The sequence below is a fragment of the Mustelus asterias genome, chromosome 30 (genome assembly GCF_964213995.1).
Source record: "Mustelus asterias chromosome 30, sMusAst1.hap1.1, whole genome shotgun sequence".
Classification (NCBI taxonomy): Eukaryota; Metazoa; Chordata; class Chondrichthyes; order Carcharhiniformes; family Triakidae; genus Mustelus; species Mustelus asterias.
The window spans coordinates 19107878-19129034 of record NC_135830.1 but is presented as its reverse complement, the minus strand read 5'-3'; the positions used below and the strand labels follow the sequence as shown (position 1 = coordinate 19129034).

Sequence of the window (21157 nt, the reverse complement as noted above, 5' to 3'; positions counted from 1 at the left end):
GTAGGGTTTCTATGTTTCTATATCTCGGGGACAAGAAAGAACTGAGATTGTAGAGGGAAATTATTACCTGCCGGCCAACTGTATATTCTACCGGGTGTACTCTTTTATCGAAATATGCCTTGCTCTGTTTCTTTTTAACTTCTAATTGGACAGCCGTGGCTAACTGGGCTGCTTTAGTGTTTTCGGTCATCTGCTGGATGGCTTCCTGGTGGGTGAGCACTGTGATAGCAGGCTCAGTTAAATCAAACCCCACTAAGTATTCAGCTCCCCTCATAGGTTGGCCAGTCATTAATGTGTGGGGGTTTGAACCCAGTAGAGCTGGAAATGGTGTTGCGTACCATCATGAGGGCAAAGGGAAGCACTGTATCCCATGTGGTGTTGCTTTGCTGCAGTTTTCCTAATGATCCCGCTTAGCGTTCGGTTCATACGCTCTACGATTCCACTGGATTGTGGATGGTAGGCGATATGGAATTTCTGCTCGATGCCAGACATAGCCATCACGTTCTGCATCACCCGCCCGGTGAAATGTATCCCTTGGTCGGACTCTATGCTGCGGGGAAGACCCCATCGTGTTAACACCTGTTGGGCTAATATCTTTGCGGTGGCCTTAGCTGTGTTGGATCTAGTGGGGAATACCTCGACCCATTCGGTTAAAGTGTCATAGAATTCATAGAAACCCGACAGTGCAGAAGGAGGCCATTCGGCCCATCGAGTCTGCACCGACCACAATCCCACCCAGGCTCTACCCCCACATATTTACCCGCTAATCCCTCTAACCTACGCATCTCAGGACTCTAAGGGGCAATTTTTTAACCTGGCCAATCAACCTAACCCGCACATCTTTGGACTGTGGGAGGAAACCGGAGCACCCGGAGGAAACCCACGCAGACACGAGGAGAATGTGCAAACTCCACACAGACAGTGACCCCGAGCCAGGAATCGAACCCGGGACCCTGGAGCTGTGAAGCGGCAGTGCTAACCACTGTGCTACCGTGCTGCCCTACCATAGAAAGAATTCATAGAAACCCTACAGTGCAGAAGGAGGCCATTCGGCCCATCGAGTCTGCACCGACCACAATCCCACCCAGGCCCTACCCCCACATATTTACCCGCTAATCTACACATCCCAGGACTCTAAGGGGCAATTTCTTTTTTAACCTGGCTAATCAACCGAACCCGCACATCTTTGGACTGTGGGAGGAAACCGGAGCACCCGGAGGGAAACCCACGCAGACACGAGGAGAATGTGCAAACTCCCACACAGACAGTGACCCGAGCCGGGAATCGAACCCGGGACCCTGGAGCTGTGAAGCAGCAGTGCTAACCCACTGTGCTACCGCGCCGCCCTACCGTGTCGATTATTACCAGGACATATTTAAAATCCATTCCTGCATGGCGGTAGTGGGCTGATATAATCAATTTGGAGGCTTGTCCAGGGGCCTTCTATTGGGCGTGTGTGCCTTAGCTCTGCTTTCCTGGCACACCTATCGGGGTTGTTTTGGGTGCAAATTAAGCAAGTTTCAATATAATGGGTGACATCATTGTGCAGCTCAGGCCACCAACACAAATCTTTTAATCGCTCGGTTATTGTCTCTCTGGCCTGATGAGCATGTCCGTCGTGGTACTGGTAGATGACTTGATTTCTGCCTTGGGTAGGGACTACGTATGTGCCTGCCTTTAATATTAAACCACTCTGAATCTGAATTTTGTCCTTCCATTTCTCGTATGGGGCTGGGTAGACTCCTTCTAAAATTTGTTTTAGGGAATTGTCACTGCGCCTGAGGTGTGGGCTACTGGGCCTCGTCTACCAAGTGGTTCCTGTAATAATACTGCCAAAAAGTGCGTGGTCAGTGGCTGCAACCTCTAAGGCGTATGGTAGATCTGGGTCGGGGACTAGTAAGGTTGGCGCTGTGGCGAGGGCGCGCTTTAGATCGGTTACTGCAGCTGTGTACTTCCAGGTCGCATTCTTCATAGAATCATAGAATCCCTACAGTGCAGAAGGAGGCCATTCGGCCCATCGAGTCTGCACCGACCACAATCCCACCCAGGCCCTACCCCCACATATTTACCCGCCAATCCCTGCTAACCTACACATCCCAGGACTCTAAGAGGCAATTTTTAACCTGGCCAATCAACCTAACCCGCACATCTTTGGACTGTGGGAGGAAACCGGAGCACCCGGAGGAAACCCACGCAGACACGAGGAGGATGTGCAAACTCCACACACGGACAGTGACCCCGAGCCGGGAATCGAACCCGGGACCCTGGAGCTGTGAAGCAGCAGTGCTAACCACTGTGCTATCGTGCCGCCCTATTCTTCTTTAACAATTCGGACAGTCAGACTGCTTTGGTGGCGAAGCTGTCTATATGGTTCCGGCAGTACCCTACTAGACCTAGGAAAGATCGGAGGGCACTCGCATCTCGGTGGGAGGTGCACTATGGAATCTATCTTTTTCTGTTCGATCTCCCTCTTCCCATGGGTAATCACTCTACCTCGGTATATGACCTTGGGTTGCAAAATTTGGGCCTTTTTCGGATTGACTTTGCAGCCTAATGAGCGGAGCAGTGCGAGCAATTCATCCAGCAATGTTACACGCCCCTCTTTGGTGTGAGTCTGTAACAATGAGTCATCGACATATTGGACCAGGCACTCAGGAAAACTTTCCTAGTCTGGTAGCGAGTCGTCTGTGGAAGATGGACGGGGAATTATGGTAGGCAAGTCCAAGTATATTGCTGTCCCTGGAAGGTAAAGGCTAACTTGCACTGGCAGGACCGATTTAAAGGGATGGACCAGAAACCATCTGATTGTACCCCGGGGTACAATCATGCTGATATCCAGTACCGTGAAAAACTCTGCCTGAACTCCCTGTCTCATCATGGTGACGGGGCTTGTAGCTACTGTGGGAGCCGTGAGTGGGGTAACCTTATTTAATTCCCAATAGTCAATCATTATCATAGAAATCATAGAAACCCGACAGTGCAGAAGGAGGCCATTCGGCCCATCGAGTCTGCACCGACCACAATCCCACCCAGGCCCTACCCCCACATATGTACCCACTAATCCACGCATCACAGGACTCGAAGGGGCCATTTTTTAACCTGGCCAATCAACCTATCCCACCGAAACTTAGAAATCATAGAATCATAGAAACCCTACAGTGCAGAAGGAGGCCATTCGGCCCATCGAGTCTGCACCGACCACAATCCCACCCAGGCCCTACCCCCACATATTTACCCACTAACCCCTCTAACTACGCATCTCAGGGACAATTTATAACCTGGCCAATCAACCTAACCCGCACATCTTTGGACTGTGGGAGGAAACCGGAGCACCCGGAGGAAACCCACGCAGACACGAGGAGAATGTGCAAACTCCACACAGACAGTGACCCGAGCCGGGAATCGAACCCGGGACCCTGGAGCTGTGAAGCAGCAGTGCTAACCACTGTGCTACCGTGCCGCCCCCTCCATGATCCATCATGAACCTCCATGATCCATCTGCCCTTTTTACAGGCCATAATCGGTGCATTGTTTGTGGATTCCATTTGTCTCAACACCCCCTGCTGTAATAGACTATCAATTACTTTGGCCACCTCCCCCTCTATATGGGGGTAGGGCCTGGGTGGGATTGTGGTCGGTGCAGACTCGATGGGCCGAATGGCCTCTTTCTGTACTGTAGGGTTTCTATGATTTCTTTCTATGATTTCTCTGCCTGTCTGGGGTAACCGTATTGTCTCTGCACTTCAATTAACACCTCCCCAGGTATCTGGTCATAATCATGCTTGTGTATGGGGTACTTCTTCAGGGTAGAAATCGGGGTACAATCATGCTTGTGTTGCACAAACAACTCATTGTTTCTTTAAAGCATCTCCTGATGGCTGAATTACTGCTAATCGTTAAGGGATCAGACCAGAACTCCCCTATTGTCCTAACCCTATTAGCATATGTCCCAACTGGAATGACTGAAGGCGCTCTGCTAATCATAGCCATCTGCCAAATGCATCGATGAGCCGGATCAAATGAAAGATTACAGGTATTCATGCAATCGGACCCAAGTATGTGTTCAGCGTTTGGGGGAAGGTCAACTAACACTATCGAACGGTCACACGTCATGTTGCCTAGGCAGACCTGTACAGGGGCTGTAATGTGTCCCTCCTTCATGTATCCCATGAATCCACTGAGTGTGATTGTACCCGCAGTTGGTTAAGGGATGTCTGTTTTTAATGTTTGTATATTCAGAGTAGTTTGGGAGCCTCCGGTATCCCAAAGGAATGCTACGAGGTGGCTTCTTATCTCGCCGTTAACTAGGGGTCTCCCGATGCTGTCCCACCTGGTGCTACAGACCTGGGGGTCCTTGTGCATGAGACGCAAAAGCCCAGTCTGCAGGTACAACAGGTGATCAAGAAGGCAAATGGGATGTTGGCCTATATTGCGAGGGGGATAGAATATAAAAGCAGCGATGTCTTGATGCACCTGTACAGGGCATTGGTGAGGCCGCAGCTGGAATACTGTGTGCAGTATTGGTCCCCTTATATGAGGAAGGATATATTGGCATTGGAGGGAGTGCAGAGAAGGTTCACCAGGTTGATACCGGAGATGAGGGGTTTGGATTATGAGGAGAGGCTGAGGAGATTGGGTTTGTACTCGTTGGAGTTTAGAAGGATGAGGGGGGATCTTATGGAGACTTATAAGATAATGCGGGGGCTGGATAGGGTGGAGGCGGAGAGATTCTTTCCACTTAGTAAGGAAGTTAAAACTAGAGGACACAGCCTCAAAATAAAGGGGGGTCGGTTTAAGACAGAGTTGAGGAGGAACTTCTTCTCCCAGAGGGTGGTGAATCTCTGGAATTCTCTGCCCACTGAGGTGGTGGAGGCTACCTCGCTGAATATGTTTAAAGCGCGGATGGATGGATTCCTGATCGGTAAGGGAATTAAGGGTTATGGGGATCAGGCGGGTAAGTGGTACTGATCCACGTCAGATCAGCCATGATCTTATTGAATGGCGGGGCAGGCTCGAGGGGCTAGATGGCCTACTCCTGCTCCTATTTCTTATGTTCTTATGTTCTTATGTACAGACCCAGGTTGGAGAGGCTGGATATCCGCAATCTAGGGTTTCATAGGCCGGGACAATTGGATATAGTGGTGGGTTAGCGTTCACGGTATGCATGGGGTGACCGGGACCTTCTATCAGTGGCGGGCGGTGTTCTCTCTTGTATTTAGGAGCCTAGCTGGTGGAGCTGGCGGAGACCACCTCTCCTGGTGGTCTCAGAGGCCATGTATATGGTGGTGGGGGTCTCCTGTGCTCTCGGGTGAAGTGTCCTGGCTGCCCACAATTAAAACATATCCCTCTATCTCTCCCTGGGGCTGCTGTGTACATAGAACATAGAACAGTACAGCACAGAACAGGCCCTTCGGCCCACGATGTTGTGCCGAGCTTTATCTGAAACCAAGATCAAGCTATCCCACTCCCTATCATCCTGGTGTGCTCCATGTGCCTATCCAATAACCGCTTAAATGTTCCTAAAGTGTCTGACTCCACTATCACTGCAGGCAGTCCATTCCACACCCCAACCACTCTCTGCGTAAAGAACCTACCTCTGATATCCTTCCTATATCGCCCACCACGAACCCTATAGTTATGCCCCCTTGTAATAGCTCCATCCACCCGAGGAAATAGTCTTTGAACGTTCACTCTATCTATCCCCTTCATCATTTTATAAACCTCTATTAAGTCTCCCCTCAGCCTCCTCCGTTCCAGAGAGAACAGCCCTAGCTCCCTCAACCTTTCCTCATAAGACCTACCCTCCAAACCAGGCAGCATCCTGGTAAATCTCCTCTGCACTCTTTCCAGCGCTTCCACATCCTTCTTATAGTGAGGTGACCAGAACTGCACACAATATTCCAAATGTGGTCTCACCAAGGTCCTGTACAGTTGCAGCATAACCCCACGGCTCTTAAACTCCAACCCCCTGTTAATAAAAGCTAACACACTCTCGGCCTTCTTCACAGCTCTATCCACTTGAGTGGCAACCTTTAGAGATCTGTGGATATGAACCCCAAGATCTCTCTGTTTCTCCACAGTCTTCAGAACCCTACCTTTGACCCTGTAATCCACATTTAAATTAGTCCTACCAAAATGAATCACCTCACATTTATCAGGGTTAAACTCCATTTGCCATTTTTCAGCCCAGCTTTGCGTCCTATCTATGTCTCTTTGCAGCCAGTAACAGCCCTCCACCTCATCCACTACTCCACCAATCTTGGTGTCATCAGCAAATGGTGTAAGGTGGAGCTGCACCTCTCTGGTGTAGGGGATCCCCTCGGTAGCACGGTAGCACAGTGGTTAGCACTGCTGCTTCACAGCTCCAGGGTCCCGGGTTCGATTCCCGGCTCGGGTCACTGTCTGTGTGGAGTTTGCACATTCTCCTCGTGTCTGCGTGGGTTTCCTCCGGGTGCTCCGGTTTCCTCCCACAGTCCAAAGATGTGCGGGTTAGGTTGATTGGCCAGGTTAAAAATTGCCCCTTAGAGTCCTGAGGTGCGTAGGTTAGAGGGATTAGTGGGTAAATATGTGGGCCTGGGTGGGATTGTGGTCGGTGCAGACTCGATGGGCCGAATGGCCTCCTTCTGCACTGTAGGGTTTCTATGATTTCTATGATTTCTTTCTTCTATGATGACCCTCGTTTCTCCATACCGGACCCTGGCCAACCCCTCATCGGACGCATTCTTGCTTCCCTATCTGACCGTGACTTTGGGGGTCCCTGAACTTCCTGCTCCAGACTCAAGCTAACCTTTGGAGAACCTATGCTTCATTGTGTGTGGTCTCTGCGGGATCAAAATTAGCGCAGGTTTTCTTGCCTTCCTCTGTGGTATGCAACACTAATGTCCAAGCCCATTTGGATGAATCGGCTTCATTTAATCTAGCCCGATCTAATTCTTCATACACTCATGTGAAGTGGATCCATAAATGACCGGCAAAGGCAGTCGGATGTTCCCCTTTTCCTCTGTCTACATTTATTTAACCCATCTACAAGGTCCCCTTTATTAAACCCTACTGCAGTCAATATCGCTTCCTAGATCTCGCTCAAGGCTCCTTCCACGACATGTTGAGGGGCTGGCAGGGCAGAGTGCACAGAATTGCTTAAGCACATGACAATTAGCTTTACTTCTTCCCTTTCATCCAGCCCGTGCATTATCTTTTGCTGCCTAACCTCCTCAAAGACCCAGTGTGGGTCAGCCAATGGCTCAAAGGTTGGGATTCCATTTGCAATTTCAGCCAATTGTGCCACCATAAACGGGGTCATAGAGTCATAAAGGTTTACAGCATGGAAACAGGCCCTTCGGCCCAACTTGTCCATGCCGCCTTTTTTTTTAAAACCCCTAAGTTAATCCCAGTTGCCCGCATGTGGTCTGCAGATCCCTCTATACCCATCGTACCCATGTAACTATCTAAATGCTTTTTAAAAGATAAAATTGTACCCGCCTCTACTACTACCTCTGGCAGCTTGTTCCAGACACTCACCACCCTCTGTGTGAAAGAATTGCCCCTCTGGACACTTTTGTATCTCTCCCCTCTCACCTTAAACCTATGCCCTCTAGTTTTAGACTCCCCCACCTTTGGGAAAAGATATTGACTATCTACCTTGTCTATGCCCCTCATTATTTTATAGACCTCTATAAGGTCACCCCTCAGCCTCCTACGCTCCAGAGAAAAAAGTCCCAGTCTACTCAGCCTCTCCTTATAACTCAATTCATCAAGTCCCGGTAGCATCCCAGTAAATCTTTTCTGCACTCTTTCTAGTTTATCCTTTCTATAATAGGGTGACCAGAATTGCACACAGTATTCCAAGTATGGCCTTACCAATGTCTTGTACAACTTCAACAAGACATCCCAACTCCTGTATTCAATGTTCTGACCGATGAAACCAAGCATGCTGAATGCCTTCTTCACCACTCTGTCCACCTGTGACTCCGCTTTCAAGGAGCTATGAACATGTACCCCTCGATCTCTTTGTTCTGTAACTCTCCCCAACGCCCTACCATTAACTGAGTAAGTCCTGCCCTGGTTCAATCTACCAAAATGCATCACCTCGTATTTGTCTAAATTTAACTCCATCTGCCATTCCTCAGCCCATTGGCCCAATTGATCAAGATCCCGTTGCAATTGGAGATAACTTTCTTCACTGTCCACTATGCCACCAATCTTGGTGTCATCTGCAAACTTACTAACCATGCCCCCTATATTCTCATCCAAATCCTTAATATAAATGACCAATAACAGTGGGCCCAGCACTGATCCCTGAGGCACACCGCTGGTCACAGGCCTCCATTTTGAAAAACAACTCTCGACAACCACCCTCTGTCTTCAGTCAAGAACAGACAATGTGGGTGGAGAGAGCGTTAAGCACAGGTTAAAGAGATCTCTTTAACCTGTGCTTAACGCTCTCTCCACTATCTCTTTAACCTGTGCTTAACGCTCTCTCCACTATCTCTTTAACCTGTGCTTAACGCTCTCTCCACTATCTCTTTGACCTGTGCTTAACGCTCTCTCCACTATCTCTTTAACCTGTGCTTAACGCTCTCTCCACTATCTCTTTAACCTGTGCTTAACGCTCTCTCCACTATCTCTTTAACCTGTGCTTAACGCTCTCTCCACTATCTCTTTAACCTGTGCTTAACGCTCTCTCCACTATCTCTTTAACCTGTGCTTAACGCTCTCTCCACTATCTCTTTAACCTGTGCTTAACGCTCTCTCCACTATCTCTTTAACCTGTGCTTAACGCTCTCTCCACTATCTCTTTAACCTGTGCTTAACGCTCTCTCCACTATCTCTTTAACCTGTGCTTAACGCTCTCTCCACTATCTCTTTAACCTGTGCTTAACGCTCTCTCCACTATCTCTTTAACCTGTGCTTAACGCTCTCTCCACTCACATTGTCTGTACCTTTAAGACTTGATTACCTGTAGAAATCATAGAATCATAGAAACCCTACAGTGCAGAAGGAGGCCATTCGGCCCATCGAGTCTGCACCGACCACAATCCCACCCAGGCCCTACCCCCACATATTTACCCGCTAATCCCTCTAACTACGCATCTCAGGGACAATTTTAACCTGGCCAATCAACCTAACCCGCACATCTTTGGACTGTGGGAGGAAACCGGAGCACCCGGAGGAAACCCACGCAGACACGAGGGAGAATGTGCAAACTCCACACAGACAGTGACCCGAGCCGGGAATCGAACCCGGGACCCTGGAGCTGTGAAGCAGCAGTGCTAACCACTGTGCTACCGTGCCGCCCAACTGTGTTACCGTGCCGCCCAAGAATCACATTCCAACCATTATTTTGTAAATTGAGTTTGTGTCTTTATATGCCCTATTTGTGAACAGAACTCCCACTCACCTGACGAAGGAGCAGCGCTCCGAAAGCTAGTGGCTTTTGCTACCAAATAAACCTGTTGGACTTTAGCCTGGTGTTGTGAGACTTCTTACTGTGTTTACCCCAGTCCAACGCCGGCATCTCCATATTCTATCAAGAAGCCAATTTTGTATCCATTTAGATAGCTCACCCTGGATCCTGTGAGATTTAGCTTTATGCAACAACCTACTATGCGGTACCTTGTCAAAGGCCTTGCTAAAGTCCATGTAGACAACATCAACTGCACTGCCCTCAGCTACCTTCTTGGTTACCCCTTCAAAAAACTCAATTAAATTTGTCGTGTCCGTAACAGCGGGGCCCTGAGCCTTTCCTACCCGACGTTCAGTCGTCGCTGGGTGCATCGGTACTGGAGGTGAATCTGAGGGTGCGGTGGGTATGACTTCCCCTGGGAAGGATGGTGGTGGACCCCAGTCCTCGGTTCACGTAACGTACAGCTCAGCATTCTCTTTTAACTCTCCCCAATCCGCATTCTCTATCTCCTCTTCCTCTCCTGTCCCGAAGGTTCACATAAATCCGCTTTGAACCGATGACAGGGATTCCAGCTGTGAAATTTCTCCCTGGCGTTTGGAGTGGTCAGCGGTTGCCTGTCTCTGTTCTTTACTGGCTTGATGTAGCGCTTTTATTGCCACCTGCAGATCGGCGCACTTAGCTTCCAATTGTGCTACCGCCCGCTTGGCTTCACCTTTGGCCAAGACAGCGCGCTGGACGCCTTGGTAGGCTCTCTCATACTGGGTCTGAAAATTGTCCAGATGTAATAAATTTGCCTGGTTTGTTCTTTTCAATTCGTCTACCTCTCTGTCGCTTCTTGGCTCGTATTTGCTCTATCCTCTCCTGCTGCCGCTTCTTTAGTTTCTTAATCTCCTCCTCCTTTTCCTCTTTCAATTTCCTAATCTGTCCCCCCTTCTCCTCCTGCACCTGCTTTGATTCCTCCAGTTCCTTACGAGCTGTGTTTAATTCCTTTTCCGTTCCTAGCAGCTGTCCTAAGTAGCTCACCCTGTCAGTCGCTTTCTCACTTTTGACTGTCCGTTTTCCGTGAACGATCCTCAGGTCGTCCCTATACTTCTGTCCGAAGGATCCCAGTCCCGCCTCAGTTTGGCACAAAATTCTGCCCATAGGGGAATTTCTTCTTAATATATTCCCTGAATTTTGTTTCCCATATGGGACACCTCTCCGTCTCTGTAATGTTTCCTGCCATTCTACATTCAACGACAAGAGGTAGGGAGTTGATCAGACTGCGGGTACATCTTTTGGCTATGTTCCGGTCCTAATCCCTCCAGATTCTAATGAAAACCTACAGAGTTTACCCTATCCTCCTTGTTAGTAACAACGCATGCACAATACACAATTTCCCGAAAGCACTAATTTGTCCAATAAGGAGTTTACCCCTGTTGGCTCTGAGTTTTTAAATAATCGTTCAATATCGACCTTCCACTCCCTTCGATTTACTTGAAATCCTGGCCATCACGAGGGGCATTTGCCGCCTTAATTCAGGCTCAGGCTAAATCTCCAGGAATATTAGGTTCTGTGGGATTCGATATCAGAGCAACAAAGTTACTTCTGGTCCCACTGGGGTCGCCAATTATGTTGCTGTGCCTGCCACACAGTCTGTTTTAACCCTTATACGGTGGACAAAGAATTGCGAATAGACTTCTTGTACAATAATAGTTATTTACACACAATTAATAATCACCCACCCAATCAACAATCAGTTATCTTATAAAATATCAAAGTTCAAGTCTAATACTAGACCTTGACTTAGCTTTTGCGCGATTGGTGAGTACCCAGGTAGATATTGGCCTTTATCCGCGTGTTGGTCTCCGTAGTCCTCTGCGTAGTCTGGTCTGGTACTCTGGCTCTGGTCTTCCTTCCTTCGGTAGCACAATGGTTAGCACTGCTGCTTCACAGCTCCAGGGTCCCGGGTTCGATTCCCGGCTCGGGTCACTGTCTGTGTGGAGTTTGCACATTCTCCTCGTGTCTGCGTGGGTTTCCTCCGGGTGCTCCGGTTTCCCCCCACAGTCTGAAAGATGTGCGGGTTAGGTTGATTGGCCAGGTTAAAAATTGCCCCTTAGAGTCCTGGGATGCGTAGATTAGAGGGATTAGCGGGTAAAATATGTGGGGGTAGGGCCTGGGTGGGATTGTGGTCGGTGCAGACTCGATGGGCCGAATGGCCTCCTTCTGCACTGTAGGGTTTCTATGATTTCTATGATTTCCTTCTTGGGTGGGGTGGCTCTCCTCATGCTGGTCGTTGCTGGTGGCAGTCACCGTTGTTGTCCTTTGTTGGAGAAGAGGGAGAGAGAAAGAGAGATTCTTCCGAAGCGCAGCATCCTTTGTACTTTGTTGGTTTTCACGCCCTTTTGGCCATTGCCAATCAATTGATCAGGACTTGATCACCCTGATCGATAGGGTCCAATCAGGTGCTGCCACCCCTTGGTGTGTACCCAACATGCCTGTAGGTGCTGGAGGCACGTAGGTCACATATTTCCCTTTCAAATAAGGGGTTAAGGCGCCCCTACGTCTGGTAAACAACCCAATTTGACCAAAAAGTGTCCTTTGTCCTGGAGATCGCCCATATCTTGTGTATTTTAGCTCTTGCAAGTGCTGCCTATTTCTCTCTTAAATTTGAACAAAAAAGTTTATAACTTTTAGAATTATAAACACATTAAAAATAGTTAAAACGCTGTGCTAATTATAAGATGTCCCCTTCTGAGGCCAACAGAATAGAAAAAGAAACAGATAACAAGGCTTGTTAGGGTGGCATGTTAGTGGTTAGCACCGCTGCCTCACAGCAAAAGGTACCTGGTTTTGATTCCCGGCTTGGGTCACCGTCTGTGCGAAGTCTGCACGTTCTCCCCGTGACTGCGCGGGTTTCCTCCGGGTGCTCCAGTTTCCCCCCCCAGTCTGAAAGACGTGCTGGTTAGGGTGCATTGGCCATGCTAAATCCTCCCTCAGTGTACCCGAACAGACGCCGGAGTGTGGCCACTAGGGGATTTTCCAAGTAACTTCATTGCAGTGTTAATGTAAGCCTACTTGTGACACTAATAAATAAGCTTTAAAACATTGTTCACCTTGACTGGAGGGAATGAATCGGCTCCTGTGTAAGATGTCTCAACATTGAATGACTGATGCGAACCAATTATTAGTCGACACTCAGGCTACCCCAAGCTAAGAGATATCGTTGAGAGAAAGAATTGTCTTAAAATTAAGACAATGTGCGAAATTAGCTAAAAACCAAACCAATTTCATTATCGACAAGTTATAGAATTGTTGGGCTAATTTCCAACAATTGGGTTGAGGTGGGCTTTCTACATTTTTAAAGTATGAAGAAGGGGATTCAAGAAACCAATTTGGTAGAAGTTTTTACAAGGTCAAGTATTTTTTTTAAGTTTATTTATTCGTGTCACACATAGGCTTACATTAACACTGCATTGAAGTTACTGTGAAAATCCCCGAGTCGCCACACTCCAGCGCCTGTTCGGGTAAACTGAGGAAAAATTTAGCATGGCCCATGCACCTAGCCAGCACGTCTTTCAGACTGTGGAAGAAAACCCAGTGAGAGACACGGGGTGAATGTGCAGACTCTGCACAGACAGTGACCCAAGCCAGAACTTGAACCGGTGTCCCTGGCGCTGTGATGCAGCAGGGCTAACCACTGTGCTGTCGTGCTGTCCCATTTTATAAATACCATGGAAGCAGTTCAGAGGAGATTGATTCCCAATCCAGCAGTGTGAAATGTTAACTCTGTTTCTCTCTCACAGATGCTGCCAGACCTGCTGCGTTTTTCCAGTCCTTTCTGTATTTATTTCAGATCCAACTGGAGTGGTAGGAAAAACACTATTTACTATCCGGGATAAAATAAATGTCCTTCATCAGCTTTCGTGGGTGATTTCAGTGGAAATGTGCTCTCCCAGGCTCAAAGAGCATCAGCCCACTGGAAGCAAAGTTGTGAGACCGGCCAGTCCAGCAGAAAGAAACCGTCCGACCCTCCCACTTCACCCACTGTCAGAATGAACATGGTTCAGTCCTGGATGTGATTAACAGCAGCAATAACAGCAGAATCCCCAACCCCTGTCGTCACTTGTGAACTCGCTGGTGTCTCCACAGACTGGATGACTGAGTGAATCTCTTCCTACACACACAACAGGTGAACGGTCTCTCCCCGGTGTGAACCCGCTGGTGTTCCCGCAGGTTGGATGACGTTCTAAATCTCTTTGTGCAGTGTGAGCAGCTGAACGGTCTCTCCTCAGTGTGAATGCGCTGGTGGATAATCAGATCCCGAGAACTTTTGAAACCACTTCCACAGTCAGAGCATTTAAAGGGTCTCTCATTGGTGTGAGTGAGATTGTGACTCCGCAGGCTGGATGACTCAGTGAACCCCTTCCCACACACAGAGCAGGTGAACGGCCTCTCCCCAGTGTGAATTCGCTGGTGCTCCCGCAGGTGGGATGATGTTCTAAATGTCTTTGTGCAGTGAGAGCAGCTGAACGGTCTCTCCCCAGTGTGAATGCGCTGGTGAATCATCAGTTCCCGAGAGCTTTTGAAACCACTCCCACAGTCAGAGCATTTAAAGGGTCTCTCGTTGGTGTGAGTGATTTTGTGCTTCAACAGGTTGGATAACTGCGTAAATCCCTTCCCACACACCGAACAGATGAATGGTCTCTCTCCAGTGTGAACGCGCTGGTGTCTCTGCAGTTCGGGTAAATGAGCGAATCCCTTCCCACACTCAAAGCAGATGAACGCTCTTTCTCCAGTGTGAACCAGCCGATGTCGCTGCAGGTGATGTAACCGAGCGAATCCCTGCCCACACACATAGCACATGTACGGCTTCTCTCCAGTGTGAACACGTCGATGAGTTTGCAGCTCGGAAGGGGTTTTGCATCCCTTCCCACAGTCCGCACATTTCCACGGTTTCTCCATGGTGCAGGTATCTTTGTGTTGCTCCAGGTTTGACGATCAGTAAAAGTCTCAGACAGAACAAGATTATGGTGTCCCTGTTGTGATGGTGCAATATTTTTTGAGGCTGTGGAACTGGGAAGCTCTCTCCTCAGTCAATGCACGTGAAAATCTCAGTTGATTTTGTGTGTGTGTCAGTCCTGTTCCAGTCACACTGATGTTCAAAGTCTCCTGAAGCAGACAGAACAGAGAAACAGTTCTCCTTCTGGATTCAAAGGCTGACAGCATTCAGGTCCCAATGAATTGAGTGACTCTGTCAGATGTTGACATGATGTTTGATTTGAGAGTTCTGTCTGTAAGTCCCTTCTAATATCCTGTAAAAGGAGTTTACAATATTCATCAGTGTCAGTGCAGGATAGAAATTCAGAACAGATCATTCTAATTTCTATGGAACATTCTTTCCTCTCTCCCCAAAAGCTGTAAATCTCCATCCCACACACTCTCCCTCCATTCTCACTCTGCTGTGTCTAATATTCACCCTCCCAATTCTCCTGAAGGTGCTGATTGAGGCTGATTGACAGATCCATGCTCACTGCTTCCTGTCCTGGACACAGAGAGAGCTGAAAATCTTCAAGCTGACAGCCACGTTAAAGTTTTACCTTTGGCCATAAATGAGCTGACTGATGATGTGTGTAATGCCCTGTATTACCTGGTTACAGACACATGAAGAATGTGAGAAGGATCTTTATTTAGGCAGAGAGTGGTAACCTGGAAGTTAAAAATCCAACTCCAGAATGAGAAAAGAAATGGAAAGGGGGAGAAAAGAAAGTGTTTTACTCACAGATGTTGGCCTCTTTTAAGGTTGTCGACAGGAGGAAGTTTGAGTCTGTTCTGAAGCTCAATCTTCATTCACACAAAGCCCTTGCTCTGATTGAATGGAGGACCAGGGTCCTTCCGGTCCTCCAACTCTTCCCATTGGCCAGATCGATGAGAGGCTGAGTCGACAGTGCGTTTGTGCTCCTCGCGCATGTGCGGATATTGGGGGATTGCGCATGTGTGGGGCGGGACCCGGGACAAAGCCGGCGCACTGACCATTGTCCGTCCGGGTCTTCCAGCCTTTCCCATTGGACAACAGCTCAGCGCGGCTGGAGGGCAAAGTCCCGCCCACCCCCAGGTGGGGCTCCGCCCCTCATTGTCTGTCTGCGGGGGATTGACCAATGGGAGCGCTGGAAGACCGGAAGGACGCTGCTCTTCCAGCCAATCAGAGCTCCCCATTGTCTGAATGCGGAAGTGGACAATGAGCTTGTTCAGCTGCTCATTCCTGCCCAACAAAGTTGCTGCTGCTTCTCTCTCTCTGAGTGAAGATTGAGCTTCAGACACAGACTCAAACTTCCTCCTGTCTCTCCAACATCTGTGAGTAAAACACTTTCTTTAGGCACGGTAGCACAGTGGTTAGCACTGCTGCTTCACAGCTCCAGGGTCCCGGGTTCGATTCCCAGCTTGGGTCACTGTCTGTGTGGAGTTTGCACATTCTCCTCGTGTCTGCGTGGGTTTCCTCCGGGTGCTCCGGTTTCCTCCCACAGTCCAAAGATGTGCGGGTTAGGTTGATTGGCCAGGTTAAAAATTGTCCCTTAGAGTCCTGAGATGCGTAGGTTAGAGGGATTAGCGGTTAAATGTGTGGGGGTAGGGCCTGGGTGGGATTGTGGTCGGTGCAGACTCGATGGGCCGAATGGCCTCCTTCCGCACTGTAGGGTTTCTATGATTTCTATGATGATTTTCTCCCCCTTTCCGTTTCTTTTCTCATTCGGGGCTTCAATTTTTAACTTCCAGGTCGTCACTCGCAGCCTAAATCAAGATCCTCCTCACATTTTTCATGTATCTCTAACCAGCTAATACAATGTATTACACACATCATTGCGGTGGCACGGTGGTTAGCACTGCTGCCTCACTGCTCCAGGGACCCTGGTTCCAATCCCCGGGCTTGGGTCGCTGTCTGTGTGGAGTCTGCAAATTCTCCCTCTGTCTTCATAGCATTCCTCTGGGTGCTCCAGTTTTTTCCCATTGTCCAAAGGTGTGCAAGTTCGACTGATTGGCCATGCTAAATTGCTCCTTAATGTCCAAAAATGTGTAGGTTAGAGGAAATTATGGGGTTAATAGGTAGGGTTACACGAATGGGGCCTGGGTGGGATGCTCTGTCGGAGAGTCATTGCAGACTCAATGAGCCAAATGGCCTCCTTCTATGATTCTGTGATCAGTCTGCTCATTTATGTCCCAATGTAAAACTTTAATGTGGCTGTCAGCTTGAAGATTTTCAGCTCTCTGTCCAGGACAGGAAGCATTGACCATGCTCAATCAGCCTGAATCAGCACCTTCAGGAAAATTGGGTGAATATAAGATACAGCAGTGAGAATGGAGGAAGGGTGTGTGGGATGGCGATTTACAGCTTTTAGGGAATGAGAGAGGAAAGAATGTTCCATAGAAACTAGAATTCTCTGTTCTGAATTTCTATCCTGTACTAACACCGACTTTTGTAAATCCCTTTTACAGGATATCAGAAGGTGACAATTTACAGACAGAAATCTAAAACGAACATCATATCTAGATCTGACAGAGTCACTTGATTCATCAGGACCTTAATATCATCGACTTTTGAATCTAGCAGGAAAAATGTTTTTCTGTACTGTCTGCTTCAGGAGGCTTTAAACTTAAGTGGGACTGGGAAAGCACTGAGACAGACACACACCCGAGTGAGAGCGTTCGAGTGCACTGTCTGTGGAAAGAGCTTTAACCAGTTACACAGCCTGAAAAGTCGGAACAGCATTCGAAGTAGGGAGAGACTGTACCCGTGTTGTGTGTGTGTGGACAAGGCTTCAATTGATAGTCAAATCTGGAGATTTACACCCCCACCATGGAGAAACCGTGGAAATGTGGGGACTGTGGGAAGGGATTCAGGCACCCATGTCGACTGGAAATTCACCAACGCATTCACACCGGGGAGAGGCCGTTCACCTGCTCTGTGTGTGGGAAGGGATTCACACAGTTATCCAACTTGCTGAAACACAATGTCACTCACACCAATGAGAGACCCTTTAAATGCTCTGACTGTGGGACGGGCTTCAAAAGCTCTTGGGAACTGGTGTCCCATCGGCGCATTCACACTGAGGAGAGACCGTTCAGCTGCTCTCACTGCACAAAGAGATTCAGAAGGTCATCCAACCTGCGGGTACACCAGCAAGTTCACACTGGGGAGAGACCGTTCATCTGTTCCGTGTGTGGAAAGGGATTCACTCAATTATCTGGCCTGCGGAAACACAAAGTCACTCACACCAATGAGAGACCCTTTAAATGCTCTGACCGTGGGAGCGGCTTCAAAAGTGCTGCAGATCTGATGTCCCACCAGAGCATTCACACCGAGGAGAGACCGTTCAGCTGCTCTCACTGCTCAAAGAGGTTTAGAAGGTCATCCAACCTGCGGACACACCAGCGGGTTCACACCGGGGAGAGACCATTCACCTGCTCTGTGTGTGGGAAGGGGTTCACTCGGTCATCCCACTTGGTAACACACCAGCGAATTCACAAGTGATGACGGGGGTTGGATTCTGCAGTTATTGCTGCTGTTAATCACATCCAGGACTGAACCATGTTCATTCTGACAGTGGGTGAAGTGGGAGGGTCGGAGGGTTTCTTTCTGCTGGACTGGCCGGTCTCACGCCTTTACTTCCAGTGGGCTGATGCTCTTTGAGCCTGGGAGAGCACATTTCCACTGTAATGATCCACAGAAACTGCTAAAGGACATTTATTTTACCCGGGATTGTAAATAGTGTTTTTTCCACCACTACAGGTGGATCTAAAATAAATACAAAGAACTGGAAAAATGCAGCAGGTCTGGCAGCATCTGTGGAGAGAGAAATAGAGTTAACGTTTCGCGATGTAACTCTACTTCAGAACTCAAGAGAGGGAGAAATTTGATGGGTTTGATGCTGCGGGAGGGTCAGGTAGAACAAAAGCTTGTTATGGACAAAACAATAGACAAGTTGCAAAAAAAAAATTAGGATTGGGGGGAGAATGGATTTTAGTAAAATAAGGCAGGATCTGGCCAAGGTAGACTGGAAGCAACCACTTGTGTGGAAATCAACAGAAGAGCAGTGAGGGATGGGTAGGGGTTCAAAAAGGAGATGGGGGTGGGTACAGGCCCAACATACTCCTTCCTATTACCCTACAGGGAACAACAAGCCCAGAGAACCATGGATGACCAGAGAGATTCAGGATATGATGAGAAGGAAAAGAGAGGTTTTTAGCAGTTACAGGGTGAAGTCGGTAAAAATACCTCTTGAGGCTGGTATGAGTCAAAATAGAGTAGGCTTTATTCTCACAAGCTTGCGGGAGAACTTGACCCCTTGAAAGCGGAAGCCAAAGTTCTCTCTGAACACAAGAAGCGTGGACCTTTATACATCAGGGTTCCCAATACAAGTCATGAAGCAAAGTCCAGTTAACAGTCCTTGATCATAAATTATAGTTCCTTTCACAGCTTCTGATAGTCTCTGGATTATGGTTAGACTCTATCTGGTATCCTTGGGTCATAAAGCACAATTCTCCTGGTCATTGTTGTCAAGGTGCCACCTCTGGTCCCCCTGCTCTTCCCGCGGCCTTTCCTTTGAAGTGACTGTGTGCGATTGCAGCTGTCCCAGTGGGAGTCCTCCTTCAAACGGCCATTCTCGCACCCTACCATTTGATAGCTGCTTCCTTTGTTTAAATCATACACAAGCCTACGGAAAAAGTAAGACTTACAACCCTACATCTACATTTAACTGTCTGTTTTATCAGAATGATATAAACAAGCGAGGGAACCATGAACAAATGGCTTATACTACTACCAGGAGCAATATAAACAAAGGGGAGACTAGCCATAAGGAAGGGTTATGTTTGTGATACATTCCAGGTACAAAGTTCAACCTTTTAGGCACAAAATACATCGAGTACAAAAAAAAACATTAACCCTTTCCCTCCTTCACAGGGGAAGAAAATCAGCGGAGGCATTAGTGAAGTACAGAAAATGCAGGATGGAGCTTAATAAAGCATTGAGGAGAGCAAGGAGGGGATATGAGAAAGCACCGACTGGTAAAAGTAGCAAAAATCCCAAGATATTGTATCAGTATTTTAAATGGGAAGAGGATAACCAGGGAAAGAATGAAGTGCATTGGGGACCAATGGAGGCAATCTATAGATGGAGCCAGAGGACATTGGTAGAGTGTTGAACAAATAGTTCACATCCTTCTTCACCCAAGAAAATGCAGATGAAGGTATGGAATTCAGGGAATGAGACGGCGAGGTTCCATGGGGCGGCAGGTTAGCACAGTGGTTAGCACTGCTGCTTCACAGCTCCAGGGACCTGGGTTCGATTCCCGGCTCGGGTCACTGTCTGTGTGGAGTTTGCACATTCTCCTCGTGTCTGCGTGGGTTTCCTCCGGGTGCTCCGGTTTCCTCCCACAGTCCAAAGATGTGCAGGTTAGGTTGATTGGCCAGGTTATAAATTGCCCCTTAGAGTCCTGGGATGCGTAGGTTAGAGGGATTAGCGGGTAAATATGTGGGGGTAGGGCCTGGGTGGGATTGTGGTCGGTGCAGACTCGATGGGCCGAATGGCCTCCTTCTGCACTGTAGGGTTTCTATGATTCTATGAGCAAATTGACATAGCAAGTGACAAGGTGATGGAGATGTTGACAGACTTAAAAATGGACCAGATCCAGGTTATTTGTGTCCCAGGCTGCTGTGAATTTTTTTTTTGCTTTAGAACCAGAGAACCATAGAAAATTACAGCTCAGAAACAGGCCTTTTGGCCCTTCTTGTCTGTGCCGAACCATTTTGTGCCTAGTCCCACTGACCTGCACTTGGACCATATCCCTCCACACCCCTCTCATCCATGAACCCGTCCAAGTTTTTCTTAAATGCTAAAAGTGACCCCGCATTTACCACTTTATCCGGCAGCTCATTCCACACTCCCACCACTCTCTGCGTGAAGAAGCCCCCCCTAATATTTCCTTTAAACTTTTCTCCTTTCACCCTTAACCCATGCCCTCTGGTTTTTTTCTCCCCTAGCCTCAGCGGAAAAAGCCTGCTTGCATTCACTCTATCTATACCCATCAAAATCTTATACACCTCCATCAAATCTCCCCTCAATCTTCTACGCTCCAGGGAATAAAGTCCCAACCTATTCAATCTCTCTCTGTAACTCAGCTTCTCAAGTCCCGGCAACATCCTTGTGAACCTTCTCTGCACTCTTTCAATCTTATTTACATCCTTCCTGTAACTAGGTGACCAAAACTGTACACAATACTCCAAATTCGGCCTCACCAATGCCTTGTATAACCTTACCATAACACTCCAACTTTTATACTCGATACTCCGATTTATAAAGGCCAATGTACCAAAGGCACTCTTTACGACCCTATCCACCTGTGACGTCACTTTTAGGGAATTCTGTACCTGTATTCCCAGATCCCTCTGTTCAACTGCACTCTTCAGAGTCCTACCATTTACCCTGTACGTTCTTCTTTGGTTTGTCCTTCCAAAGTGCAATATCTCACACTTGTCTGCGTTAAATTCCATTTGCCATTTTTCAGCCCATTTTTCTAGTTGGTCCAAATCCCTCTGCAAGCTTTGAAAACCTTCCTCACTGTCCACTACACCTCCAATCTTTGTATCATCAGCAAACTTGCTGATCCAATTTACCACATTATCATCCAGATCATTGATATAGATGACAAACAACAATGGACCCATTTGATTTGATTTATTATTGTCACATGTATTAACATATTGTTTCTTGCGTGCTATACA

At 48.0% G+C, this 21157-nt stretch overlaps 2 protein-coding genes across 2 annotated transcripts in view; one reads left to right on the top strand and one right to left on the bottom strand.

The window, feature by feature from the left end:
* LOC144480932 (uncharacterized) overlaps positions 1-14586 on the bottom strand; it is a 28052-nt gene extending 13466 nt beyond the window's left edge. The window contains exons 1-2 of the mRNA XM_078200556.1: positions 13601-14586; positions 68-205 (exon numbers count right to left, since the gene is read on the bottom strand). Of these exons, the coding sequence (XP_078056682.1) occupies positions 68-205; positions 13601-14347 (885 nt within the window). The 5' untranslated portion in view covers positions 14348-14586. The remainder of the gene's footprint in view (positions 1-67; positions 206-13600) is intronic.
* A 785-nt stretch (positions 14587-15371) lies between these two features.
* LOC144480829 (uncharacterized) lies at positions 15372-18193 on the top strand. Its single transcript, XM_078200450.1, has 2 exons — positions 15372-15736; positions 16871-18193. Exon 2 carries the CDS (start codon positions 17232-17234, stop codon positions 17904-17906), a length of 675 nt encoding a protein of 224 aa, XP_078056576.1. The 5' UTR covers positions 15372-15736; positions 16871-17231; the 3' UTR covers positions 17907-18193.
* The last annotated feature ends 2964 nt before the right edge of the window (positions 18194-21157 follow it).